General features: G+C 37.1%; 1 protein-coding gene across 1 annotated transcript; it reads left to right on the top strand.

Annotated features, from left to right (window-relative positions):
• The first annotated feature begins 595 nt into the window (after positions 1–595).
• Positions 596–1,033, top strand: LOC145009355 (uncharacterized). Its single transcript, XM_078968067.1, has one exon. It carries the CDS (start codon positions 596–598, stop codon positions 1,031–1,033), a length of 438 nt encoding a protein of 145 aa, XP_078824193.1.
• The last annotated feature ends 12,328 nt before the right edge of the window (positions 1,034–13,361 follow it).

Here is a 13,361-nt window from a genome sequence, read left to right as displayed (position 1 = left end):
TAGAGAGTAGCATGAGGAACATATTCACGAGCTTCTAGGGGTTTTAAGGCAATAACAGATTTATGCTAAGTTCTCGAAGTGTGAGTTTTGGTTACGAGAGGTTCAGTTCCTTGGGCACCTCGTTAACTAGGACAAGATATTGGTCGATTCGGCCAAGATCGAGGCAGTGATGCAGTGGGAGATTCCAAAATCTCCCTTAGATATCAGGAGTTTCTTGGGGTTGGCAGGGTACTACCAGAGATTTATTATGGATTTATCTACGATTGCAATACCCCTCACTCGTCTGACAAGGAAGGAGGTGGATTTTTGTTGGGTCCATGAGCAACAATCAACATTTGAGACCCTGCGATAGAGATTATGTGAGGCCTCAATTTTGACCCTCACACAGGGAATTGAGGATTTCATGGTATTCTGTGATGCTTGCATCACTGGTTTGGAGACGATCGTCATGCAGAGAGGATGAGTGATAGCATATGCTTTGAGGCAATTGAAACCTCACAAGACGAGATATCCCACACATGATCTGAGTTGGGGCCAGTGTTTTTTCCCTCAAGATTTGGAGGCATTATTTGTATAGGGTCCATGTACCATATACATGGATCACAAGAGTTTGAGGCACATTATGGATCAATCGAACCTGAACATGAGACAGTGCAGGTGGCTGGACATAGTCAACGATTATGACTGCGTGATCCTTTACCATCCGGGTAAAGCAAATATGGTGGCGGATGCTCTGAGCAGCAAGTCGGCTGGATCTTCAGATGGGGTGTCGTGTACGTGGATATCAGTGGATTCCATGCTTTTGGGATTGATTAGGGAGGCTCATGTCAAGGGTGTTCGGGAAGAGAACTTGAAGATTGAGAGGATCGAGGGTGATATCACCAGATTTGTTCTAGATAGTTGTGGATTGTTGACCCATTGTGGTCGGGTATCGGTTCCTATATCTAGTGTGATCGGACAGATTGTGTTGGAGGAGGCTCATAAATCTCGCTTTTCTATTCATCCGAGAGCCACCAAATGTATCAGGATTTGAGATTGAGATATTGGTGGCTATGTGTAAAAAGGGTGATTGCCTGGTATGTTGATAGGTTCTTGACCTGCAGAATGGTCAAGGCCGAGCATCAGAAGTTGCATGGCAAGTTGTAGCCTCTGGAGGTTCCCGTGTGGAAATGGGAGCAAATTTCGATGGACTTTATCACCAGATTTCCGAGAACGGAAAAAGGGTTTTGATGTTATTTAGGTCATCGTGGATCGATTGACAAAGAGTTCCCATTTCCTGGAAATTCGGGAGGGTTCTTCGGCCGAGAAGTTGGCCGATGGATGAAATCGCGAGATCGTTGCTCTTTATGGGGTTCTAGTCTCCATTGTTTCAAACTGTGATGTTCGGTTCACCTCCTTTTTTTGGTAGAGGTTCCATGAGGAACTAGGCATGAGATTTCACTTCAGCACAACTTATCATCCGCATACCAACGACCAGAGTGAGCGGACGATACAGACCCTTGAGGATATGTTGCGGGCATGTGTCATTGATTTTGGTAGGAGTTGGAACTCCTAACTACCTCTTGCGTAGTTCTCCTGCAACAACAGTTTTCACTCCAACATCGGTGCTCTTCCTTTTGAGGTTTTGTATGGGTGGAAATGTCGTACCCCGGTTAGATGGGGTGAGGTTGGTCACAGGGGTATGTTAAACATCAAACAATCAACCCAATTACCCATCCCTATTATCTTCTTTACTCTTAAGGATCTACCCTAAGATTAAGCTATTCCTCGTTCATTCATTCCTAAGGAATATCCTAAGGAATCTGCACTAAATCTGCATAGTCGCTAGGGTTTATTTCATTTATTGAAAATATCGTCTTCGAGAGTCCACTCGCAATACCTGTCAATGGATTTTTAGAGTACACCGGGTGAACACATCATTAACAACACCTACAGGTTGTGAGCCTGCTAGTGTTCCACTAGACTGTCTAGAAAAGTCCATGGTTGTCATCCATACCCTGCGAGATGATGGGACCATCGCTTGGGTCATCGTTTGGCTCATCACTTTGGCTCATCGCTTAGGTCATCGCTCCGCACCATATTTTATTACTCATATATCATTGCTCATCATTTATCTCATCTTTCATCGCTCATCATTTATCTCATATTTCACCACTCATCATTTATCTCACCTCTAATCTACCCATGTTTTACCCAACACATTTTATAGATATAAAATACATATACAGTTTAGATCATTTAAAACATGTATAAAGCGTTTCATCCAGCATAGACAGCAAGTATTCAGACAATATACACACATAGCACGTAATTTATATAAAATACTTCATATCTATGTGTAAGATGAAAGTAACTATGCACTCACCTGCAATGGTGGTGACTCGGTACTCGGACAACACTTCGTTTACTTTAAAACAAATTTTCGTTGACGAAACCTAGCAACATTTCCACCAGAGTTTAGTCTAATGTTCAACGAGACTAATTAATAGTCTAGCTATTATTACTATTATATAAGTGTTAAACAATACTCTTCACCCACTATGTACAGACAGGGGCCAAATATAAAACACCGGATGGCAGGATCATTTTGGCATATAGCACTTCTGAAATCCAACAACCCAGGCGGCCCTTCAAACTGGATTCCTCGTACCACGAGTGGTTAAAAATATATTATAACGACACTTATATAACCCATAATAATAGTTTAAATAAGTATTATAAGGTCCTAATTACGTTACTATATTTAAATAAAATCTATATTAAAAAGTAGGTAGGCGTATCTTACCTACGAGGGGGTTTGGCTAGAAGCCATGCTCTGCAGGGGCAAAACTTCCGAGCCGAAGCTCTTCTTCTTGTAATCGTCGAGCGCTCTGGGGATTTCTTCTAGTGCTAGGGAAGTTTTTTTGGGAGGTTTAGAGAACTTGGTGCCACATGTCACCATCTGGTGGCAAGACTTGGGGAGAAAGCAATGACCAAGATGGTGTCACGTCACCCATTTCCGCACAACACAAGTCCGACGTCTAAAATCCGTAACTTTCGCATACAAGATCCATTTTTTATGTTCTTTATATCTACGCGTAGATAAAAATAATATCTACAACTTTCCTTTTGACTCCGTCGGCTAATTCTTGACCGATCTTAAATTTCATAGTAGAAGGTGACTAAACTATTAAATGTCCGCGTAAAATTCATAACTTCTACAAACAGACTCCATTTTCGTCTGTCTATTTGTCGTTTAGTTCCTATTAATGAGATCTTCAATTCTCATTTAGGTCGCATTGTCCAAAAACCGCTCGATCTAGAATTCGAGTTTCGGGTTGTGCACTGCTAGGCCAAATCTTAGAAAAATCATAACTTCCTCATACGAAGTCAGATTTGGGCGTTCTTTTTATGCACACTCTCGGTTTAACGTATAATATAAATTTTGTTTAGATCACTAAGGCCAAAAAGTCCTGTATCGTAAATTCACTATTCACGTCGCATAGTGTCGTGCCGGTTTTGTCGCGAAACTTCGACGAGCCGTAACTTCTTCGTTATAATTCGGATTTTGACATTCTTTATATGTACGGAACCCTTGTGACATATTCTACAACTTGTTTAAGATTAATCCTTCTAATTAATATTCCATCAAAAACTCATTTTTGATGTTTATTGTCTCTAAATTGACTAGCCCGGATCTACGGGCGTTACAATTATCTCCCACTTAGGATGATTACGTCCCAGAATCATCAACGAAACAGGACTTGTATAATGACTCCCTACATTAACTCTTCGTCCTAGGTAATAACCGTAACTTCTATGTTGCTTCGAATGAGTATTTAACTCTTGGACTCCTTGATTGCAGGCGATGCTCGATCTTGCACCTGCTCCCTATCTCACGTTAGATTCCAAATTATGACCTTCAAGTCACAATCTCGATCCTTATTGGAGACTTCTTATTCTTCTTAACAAACTTAAGATAATTTCTTTTATTAATACAATGGACCGATGTGTCATATTCTAATGACTTATCATCGTTTGTTACAATGCTTAGGCTCGGGTCTCTTGGAGTCAAATTCCATAATAGACTGTACCTTCCTTCATGTTCTAATCACATCTTAAAAGGTAGCATTTCTAGCTATAAGCCACTATCGCTATTCCTTTCCTGATTGCTTTGATTATCTTTTATTTCAATCTTCCGGCTTAAGTTAAATGCTACATCAAACTTGGTTCTCTCAACCACGTAACATACTCATCGTAGTCGGACTCAATTTGATATGACCATTAGGGTCGGAGTAACAATCATCTTCTTAATCGTTACCGAAACAATGGTAATGACATACATGAACAAAACGGAATCAACTACTAGCTTCTTGGTAACCTTGTGACTTTCCCTAATCCAAGTGTGAGTTCTGGGTTTCCGGTAGTATATGAATCTACTACCATTCACAACTACTCATAATCGTCATAAGTATTGTCTTGCACTTTTCCAAGTCACCATACAAGAAAATCACATAACAACTTAACACATCAGATAGCAAAGCTAAGGTTTTATATTATTCCTTGAAACGATTACATAGGTGTTCAAGTTCACCCTAGATTATGCCTCTAACACGCTACATCATACGATATCATAGCTACTGCATGACTCGATCTTCGGATATGAAGTCCTCATCCTTGATTCCTCGCGTTGTTATCTGCTTTGTCGAGGATCATGTGAAATGCCCTTGGCTTTGGCGGTGCATTTGGCCTTGCTGCTTCGTTTTTCTTTGAGCAGTCATTAGTAATATGACTTTCTTTGTTACATCTGAAACATACATTCTTGTTAAATGTGCACTTGTTGGCGTAATGGCCAGACTTTCCACACTTGAAACCTACGACCTCTTTGCCACATTTTCCTAAGTGTTTCTTTTTGCACTTATCACACCATCTTGCTTCACCTCTTCCTCCTCCTCCTCCAAACTTCGAGAATTTACACTCCTTGTTGTGCCTTGAAGATCCTACAAACTTTCTCTTTTCTCCTGCCTTATCTTTTTCTAGACCTCTTTCTCTTATTTGGGTCTCTATATTCTTTGCTGCTCTAAAGGATGTTTTCAAAGTAGTTGCATTTTGACCGTTGGGCCAAAGTCTGTGGGCAGTCCGTTAACGAACCTATCTATCGTGGAGAGTTCAGTAGGAACCAAGTAGGGAAATAGCTTCACCTTCTTAGTGAATGCGGTGGCATACTCATCAACACTCATCTTCCCTTTCTTCAGGTTCTGAAACTCGTTGTTTAGGTCTGTTAGATCTACCTCTGAGTAGTACTGCATTTTTTACTACTCCGTGAATGCTTCCCAAGACATTCATATGGCTTCTCCTCGTGGCATTGTATCTGAAAGAAACTTCCACCAACTTAACACTCCGGTCTTTAGTTGTCTGACTGCAGAGACAGTATTTTGCTTATCGCTGCAGTCACAACTCTCAAATACCATCTCCATCTTGGAGATACAATCCATAATCTCCACTGGTTTTGGGCTTCCAGAGTGACTCGGTGGTTTTGCAACCAAGACATTCTTATATATCCGCCCATCCTTGTCATTTCCCTTCTCAAGGCCATTCCTCCTTGCCCTGTGGGTTCTAACTTGACTCACAGTGCGGTTATAATTTCCTTCCTCCGATTGTTCTGCTATCAACTTGGGTTGCATGATGGGTACCGTAGGTTCATCCCTATTTTTGTGCAACATCTGCCTCATCTCTTCTCTTTGCTCAGCCAGCATAGCCCGAATCATGGCTTGTACTCCAACCATTGTGATTGGCTCAGGAATGGTTACTATAACAGGTATTTTCTCAATCACTAGTGGTTGAGGCGGTTAATTTCTATTTCCATTCGCGTTTCCACTTTGGGTTCTTGCCATTTCGTTCTATACACCAAATCAGACGTTCGGTGCGAAACGACGAGAATTAAGATAGGAAAGATTTTATTTATGATCGACGTGTAAATCTCCCTATTACTCTGAAAAGTTACATGCAGTTCTAATACCATAATTAAACGTTTAAAAGTCTGAACACGTAAAGTTTCCAGATTCGGTTGGCAACAGACCATAGATCCGATCATATAATGCATATCATAAATTATTTAGCACATAAAAGAATGTTAGGCATTTTCCTAAATAAGCTAGTGCTCTTGTCTATTCAGGTGCATTACCACTACTAGAAAAACAGCCTTTTATGACGTTCATTGCGCATCGTAAAAGGCTCAAACAACGCGCAAATGCGCGTCAAGGAAGGCCCTGTCATAAAGAGAGACGACGCGCATTTACGATGCGCAATTACGACTGCGTATCAAGGAAGGCCCTATCACAAAGGAAGACAACACACATTCGCGTGTCGTAACATTACGACGAGCGTATTAATGACATGCAATGCATATCAAGAAAGCCTCTGTCAATAAAGGCCATGCCATAAATGAAGATGACAAACATTTTTGCGTATCGTAAATTTAAATGTTTAAAAAAAATTATATATTTATTAAATTTTAAATTAAATTTGCATTTAATTTCTCATAATAGAAATAAAATACCATATACAAAAAATACAAGTAATTGCATAATATAAAATAAAATTTCATACTGAAAAAATAAAATAAATTGCACAAATTATAATGTCATACAAATAATCATTCAAATGTTAAACAGAAATAATACATTGCTAACATGGGTTATACATTCCTATAAAACTAACAAATAATCATACAACTCTGTTTCTTACTGGAAACATTTCATGTTATTTGTTTATGCCAACGCCTTGTGTGCGTACCACCTGCTTAATGTGTACTGGAAAGGAATGTCAAACATGATTACAAGTCTCCCTTAATCTTGATTACTCACCTGCTTAAGTAGAATACTGTTGTTGAGAAGGTTACCTAGCAATAGAGAAAAACACAACACCTCTCCCACAATCACAACATTATTTACAAAAAAGGGTTGTCAATTACTTTCATCAAGACTTTCATTCAATCACAAAAATATTAAATAAAAGGGTGAAAAAAATAACTTACTTTTGATAATTTGATCTCTCTTAGAGCAAACACAACTAAAGCATTGAACAAGACCCTAGGGCCTTCTTCTAATGTAAACACAATGCTCGTCTGCAAAATTGAGGCGATAAAATAAAATTTGAATATTGTTTGGGTAGTTTATATATGATTTGATAATTTGATTTAAAATACAATAAAATAAATTATCTTTTTTGATTACCTTATGGGGCTTGTCAATTCCTGGGATTATATGTTCTCTTGCTAGTATTAGCAAACGAGTTATGTTATCTAAGTCATCATGAACATTCAATATAACAATTGTAAGACAAAAGGAGAAATGTATATTTGAAAATACTATGAGATATGTTTTTTTTAATGTTATCAATCCATAAATTAAGCGCAACAAATAGTTACCTATCTTTTTTAAAAACTTTTATGGGGGTATAATGACCGAAATGCCCTTGTATTTATATACATGTTTACAAATATAACTTTAATAACTAGGTGACACCTGGATTGTTTATGCTAGAATATCAAGCCCAATTTAAGCAGCCCGAGAACTTGCAACTGCTCCAGTGTCTCGTATGGATTCTGAGGCTACAATCTATTAATAAAAAACTCTTAACAAATTTTAAACAAAGAAAAAAACACAATATTAAAAGTTTAAACGCAAGAATTAGCAACATAGTTTCATTTATTTGTTTATTCTAGCACCCTACTTCATTGATCAAGTTCCTGTGTCATCAACATAACTCTACTAAATCACAAACTAGCACTTACTTTCTTACAATTTTACAAAATAACCAATGGCATTGATTTTGGTCTACACAGTTCTCCAATTTTGTCTATTTTAGACATCTAACTCATACTTGAAAAAACAAAATCTGTATCAAACTGATAGTTGTCCTGTGCTAAAGTAGTTCCAACCACATCTTATTTTCTCAATGAACACCAATTTATGTTGCATTATTTCCTGGACCATACATAATAAGTTTCAGTTAAATAAGTTCAATTCCATTCATCACTTAATTTAGCAAACTGATAGTTGTCATGTGCTAAAGTAGTTTTAATAGAATCTTCCCTTACAGCTCCATGGTACAACATCGTTGACGAAATCAGGACTTGTAACTGCAGAAACAGGGGACCCATTGGCCTCACCATTTTGCTTTTTAGTAGTTATAATCAATTAATTCATAAGGCAGAGATAAAACCACATATCTTCTTTACATATAATGTAACAAATTCAGTCATAAAAAATAACCCTAAACTCTTGTCTTGTCCCACATAAAAAACAAACACATCAACCATATAACATGGGTTTGAAAAAAAATACAAGAGAGAGAGAGAGAGAGAGAGCTTTCGGTTCTTAGCATCTCTTCCAGCCAGCAGTGACCTCACAAAGTATAAAATTGGAATGGCTTGGATAGGGATTGAGAAACGAGACTTGTTTTAAAAGCGCATAAAGCCTCTCTCTTTCTTTTACCAGGGCCACTTTTACTTTCTACCAATCAATCAATCAATAATCTCGAGTCAACACAACAATCACATCCATTTTTGATTGCTCCAAAACTTTTTTCTTATCAAGGCTAATACTGAATGTACTTTGAACAGTGATTGTAAGTAATGGTCTCAGATAATTACCTCCAAATAAGTGGGATTCTGCAATGTTGCACAAGTAGAGAGTTCAGCAGCAACAAAGACATTATAAGGTTGCTTTGCGCTCTACAGATACTCAATCACGCTCAAAGGAAATGCTCCATACCCCACCCTGAAGTCCTGCTAACCCTGTTTCTAATTCGTATCCTTTCCATCGGTTCCAAAAAAATGTTGTGAGTAAGACCCCGTCTAGCATACATGATGATGGTACATAAACCTGAAAATAGGAACCTCACAAGTCAAAATAATATTTACAAATAGGAGGGGCGTTTTGGTAAATTTACGTGAAACATGACAAGAGTAGACCCCGTCTGGGATTGAATGATGTTTTCTATAAGAACTTAAAGAATAGAAAATTGAAAATACTTAGTTTTAAAAAATAAAAAAAGGTAAAAAACTCACTCTACTCTTCAGTTGTGTTTTCAGTGCTTTTGCTTCCTCTTATTTCACTCTCTGGTAATGTTCCTAAGTCTGTAAAAGATTCTTCTGTAGTTATAAGAGCTTCTTATTCCACTCTACTCTACAATTGTGTTTTCATTTTTCATGTCAGACACTTCATTATTCACATTCTCATTCTCATTTGATTCCTGTTCCTTTTGGTTCTCATCTTCCCTACTGAATTCATTGAATCTTCCGAGTTTCTATTCACTGATATTACATTCTTGAGGTCAACAGAAGGCATCAAATTCGAATCTTGACTTGTGTTCATATGTTTATAGTTTCCTCATTTGACACTTTTTGTGATGAAAGATCCACACTAGGTCCCACTTCACTTTCGCCTTTTCATTCACTTTTTCTTTGATTTCTTCACTACCATCACTATGTTTTCCTTCTTCTTTGTTCACCTTAGTCTTCTTAGTCTTTAATTGCTAGCATTTGTTGTAGGACAACAGTATCTAAAATAACATGTATACTAATTTAATAAAGGTCTTATATAAGATAACATTTTAAACAAATGTACACTTCAATTCAAAGTACCATAAGAGTCCACATCTTAGCATGAGATAGTCTATCACTCTATCTGTGTTCTTGAGCCCTTTGCATATCATATGATCCCCAAGATCCAGGCCCAAACCCATATTGAGGGTAACCTTCTGCAACAAGTTGCACCTGATTGTAACAGTAATAAAAAAATTGAGACCCAAAAAGAATTACCCCCCAAGAAAGAAACTAAGAAAATGAGATAACTTACAGGATTCATTTTATTCATGGAACTAATGTCATAACTTGCAGGGTAAGGATTCCCTGAATAGTTAGCTTCAACATTAAAATAAGCAACCTGGAGAGATCAAATATTGACCTTCTTGTAGTACTACATCAACAACCTGGAACAGAAAATTAATATTAATATTATAAAGCAATTTTGTAAAATGATTTACAATAATATGGTCGAAGAAACTGACCACATTAAGAGCAGACAATAATGATTTACAATAATATGTACCAAATTCTTCTTCTTCTTCTTCTTCTTCTTATTATTATTATTATTATTATTATTATTATTATTATTATTATTATTATTATTATTATTATAATTATATTTTACCCTTGACATTGCGGAAACACGAAGTAAAGCATACACAACATTTGATACAATCCCTTCCCTGCTATGTGATATTACTTGAACCACCATGGATGAAAAGTTGGATGTCACTGATTCCAGCAATGAACTCACTCCAAACTCAAGAAAACCTACACAACACAACAACGACTAGTTCAAAATTTTCACATCCATCACCTTCAAATAACAACACAAAAAATACCCCCAGAATCTCCTTCATTACTTCTATAAAAATTAAAACGACAAACGAAATATAATTTAATTAATTGTAAGGGAGGAAAATCATAATCAAAGATTGTCGTAAGAATAAATTATGTTAAAGGTAGTTGTAAGTGAATGATGCTCACAAGACATATACAACATTGCTGCAAGTCCTGCTCCACAATGCATAGTTGTACAACATATGGTTGCTTTCTGAAGTGAAACTTCAAGAAGAGGACCAGAAGAAGCTACTACTTCCTATAAATGTAATGCATCAAAACCCTATATGATAAGGGCATTCACATCTTTTTCACAGAGTCAATTTAACAAATAGATCCTAAAGAGATAGTGAATTTAAACTTTGGACAGCTGCAAAGAAATATTGAAGTGAAACTACAATAAGCCTCCACAAGATCGGGCTCTTAATCACAAACACAAGAAGAATTTATTGCCATTACAGATGATGCATGTGTAAATCTTTCAATTGTGCTCATAAATAAAGCTCCTTATTTGACTTTTTTCTTTTCTGTGATATAGAATAATACAAGTGTTATTATGATGGCAGTAACAAAATGAAAGGAAATAAAAGAAGATACCTCACCTTTTAGTAGATTTGTGATATCAATTGTCTGATTATCACTGAAAAATGGAGTGATTGAATATCTTGCTAAACACCCTTGATATTCTTGTAGTAATTCACTACTAGTTATGCAAACCAAACCAAAAGAAGAATAATTTTTACAATAGACTCATCCATCCTTTTGATTAGAAGAGATGTGAAGTAGAAATTCACTTGTCCAAAAGGCGCAGACTAGAATCCAGATAACTGGCTAATACACATTTACCATCATTTAATAGTGAGATACAGTTTGCAGGTTGCCCCAAATCATCAGATAATTCTCTGGAAATAGAAGAAACTTTAAAGCTCAAATGTGCTACAAAGTTTTTCATTTCATAATCATGATGATTGTCACATGGAATACCTACCTACCAATCCGGATGTCAAATATGCGTACAGTTCCATCAACACTTCCAACAATAATCTTAGTTTTTGTTAAACAGATAGACATAACGCTGTCTAGAAAGGTGTTAATGATCTGTGAATCAATTAAAACTATCATCAACTTTTGATAATATAAATATAAAAATAATTTAGCAGGCATGTAGATGTAGGAAAGGGAAGGAAACCCAAACCTGAATTGGCTTAGTGCTGTGAGATCTACAGTCCTAGGCAAGCAAGGAACGATCATACCCTGCTGATACAACAACGGATGAATATTCATTGAACTTTATAGCATTCACCTACACAAAAATGGTGTTATAATTGTGAAATTATAAATATGTGTTATGTGATTGATAAATTGGTTTGTTGGGGAAATTACATACCTCACTGTCGTGACCTCGAAACTTTTTGATCACACGCCTAGTCGATTGGAAGATGGAGGTTCAATCCAAATCATACTAACTGCTCATTAGAACCAACATACACGAGTGGTGAAAGTGTAGAAGAAGGGGAACCTTTTGGCTGAAATAATGATTCACCATCAAATTCCTTATTGTTTCCTAGTTTTTTTGTGGCTTTGATTTTTCTATCAGTTGTGCTAGCACCAATTCATAGAACCCATGGAGCTATATTTGTTGCAGTACCATTGAACGGACCTGAGTTCCCTATTGCACAACTCACAAAGATTCCTTTTTGGATAGCTGCAAATGAGGCTATTGCAATGTTGTCTTGAAAAAAAGGCATGTTTTCTTCTCCAATAGAAATTGATATCACATCAACTCCATCAGCTACCGCAACATCAAGCCCAGCTAATATGTCACTCTCTGGGCAATCTGGACCAAAACATACTTTATAAACCGCCAGATGAGCATAAGGTGCCATCCCGACGACTAATATGCACTCTCTGGGCAATCTAGACAAAAAAGTAGACCATCTTTGTGATGGAAGTTCCGTTTGAGCAATTCAACGAACAGTTGGCATGCATTGTTAGAACAAAAAGAATCGAAAAACTATAACGGGTGATAGTTACACCAAATCATCTACCATGGTTGATTAATCGATAGACCATCTCTCTATCTCAATCTATTGGCAATTACAAAGAGAGTGAAATAAAAAGGAAAGGGGGAAGTGGTAGCATAGGAAAGAAAAAAGTTCAGAACTTTAAAATCGTGTCTACTTACCTTCAAAATTGATGCCAAAAAACTCAAAACTGCTGATTCGTGGTTGGAATCGCTATTGTGGTGCGATGTTGGAACGGTGGAGTCCGAGAGAAAACACAAATTGTGATGGGTAGCTATCGTTGCTGGTGATGCCCGATACATCAAAAGCCCTAGTTCTTCGGTCAATCGTCTATTTTGTGAAAGAAGATATTACCATTGCAAATGTGTTATGTTTGATTAGGGTTTGCACAGAGAAGGAGTGAAAGTCGATCGTAGAGGAAAGGGTTTGTAGAGAGAAAGGAGAGAATGAAGTTGATCTGGCGAGTGTAGAGAGTACAGAGGAAGAGGAAGGTGGGTGTTCAAAATTTTGGGGGATTTCATTTCCCCCCTTACATATCAAGGAGTCCCAGAAACACGCTTCTAGTAAAAATTATAAAACGACATTTGTAAAGGACACGCTTTTTATCATAGGCGCCCTCCGTGTTTTTTTATTGGACATTAATTTTAGGGCGTGCAAAAATGCGTGTTCTCTATCCTTCAAATTTTGGAAGGCTGACATTATTTTTAAGGACACACAAAAATGCGTAACGTAACTCAGAGAGTGTCATTGTTTGCGTGTCATTAAAGGGTATTTTTTCTTGTAGTGTACCTAATTTTATTAGACACACTCCTTACGATCATCACTTAGCATTCTAAGTTTAAGTCTAGAAATAAATCCATATTTCTGGTTCGCTTAAACTAATGCTCTGATACCAACTGTGACATCCCCAATTTCACAGCCATAAA

This window comes from Lactuca saligna, chromosome 8, assembly GCF_052625555.1.
Source record: "Lactuca saligna cultivar CGN05327 chromosome 8, ASM5262555v1, whole genome shotgun sequence".
NCBI lineage: Eukaryota > Viridiplantae > Streptophyta > Magnoliopsida > Asterales > Asteraceae > Lactuca > Lactuca saligna.
This window is presented reverse-complemented; position numbering and strand designations above follow the sequence as displayed.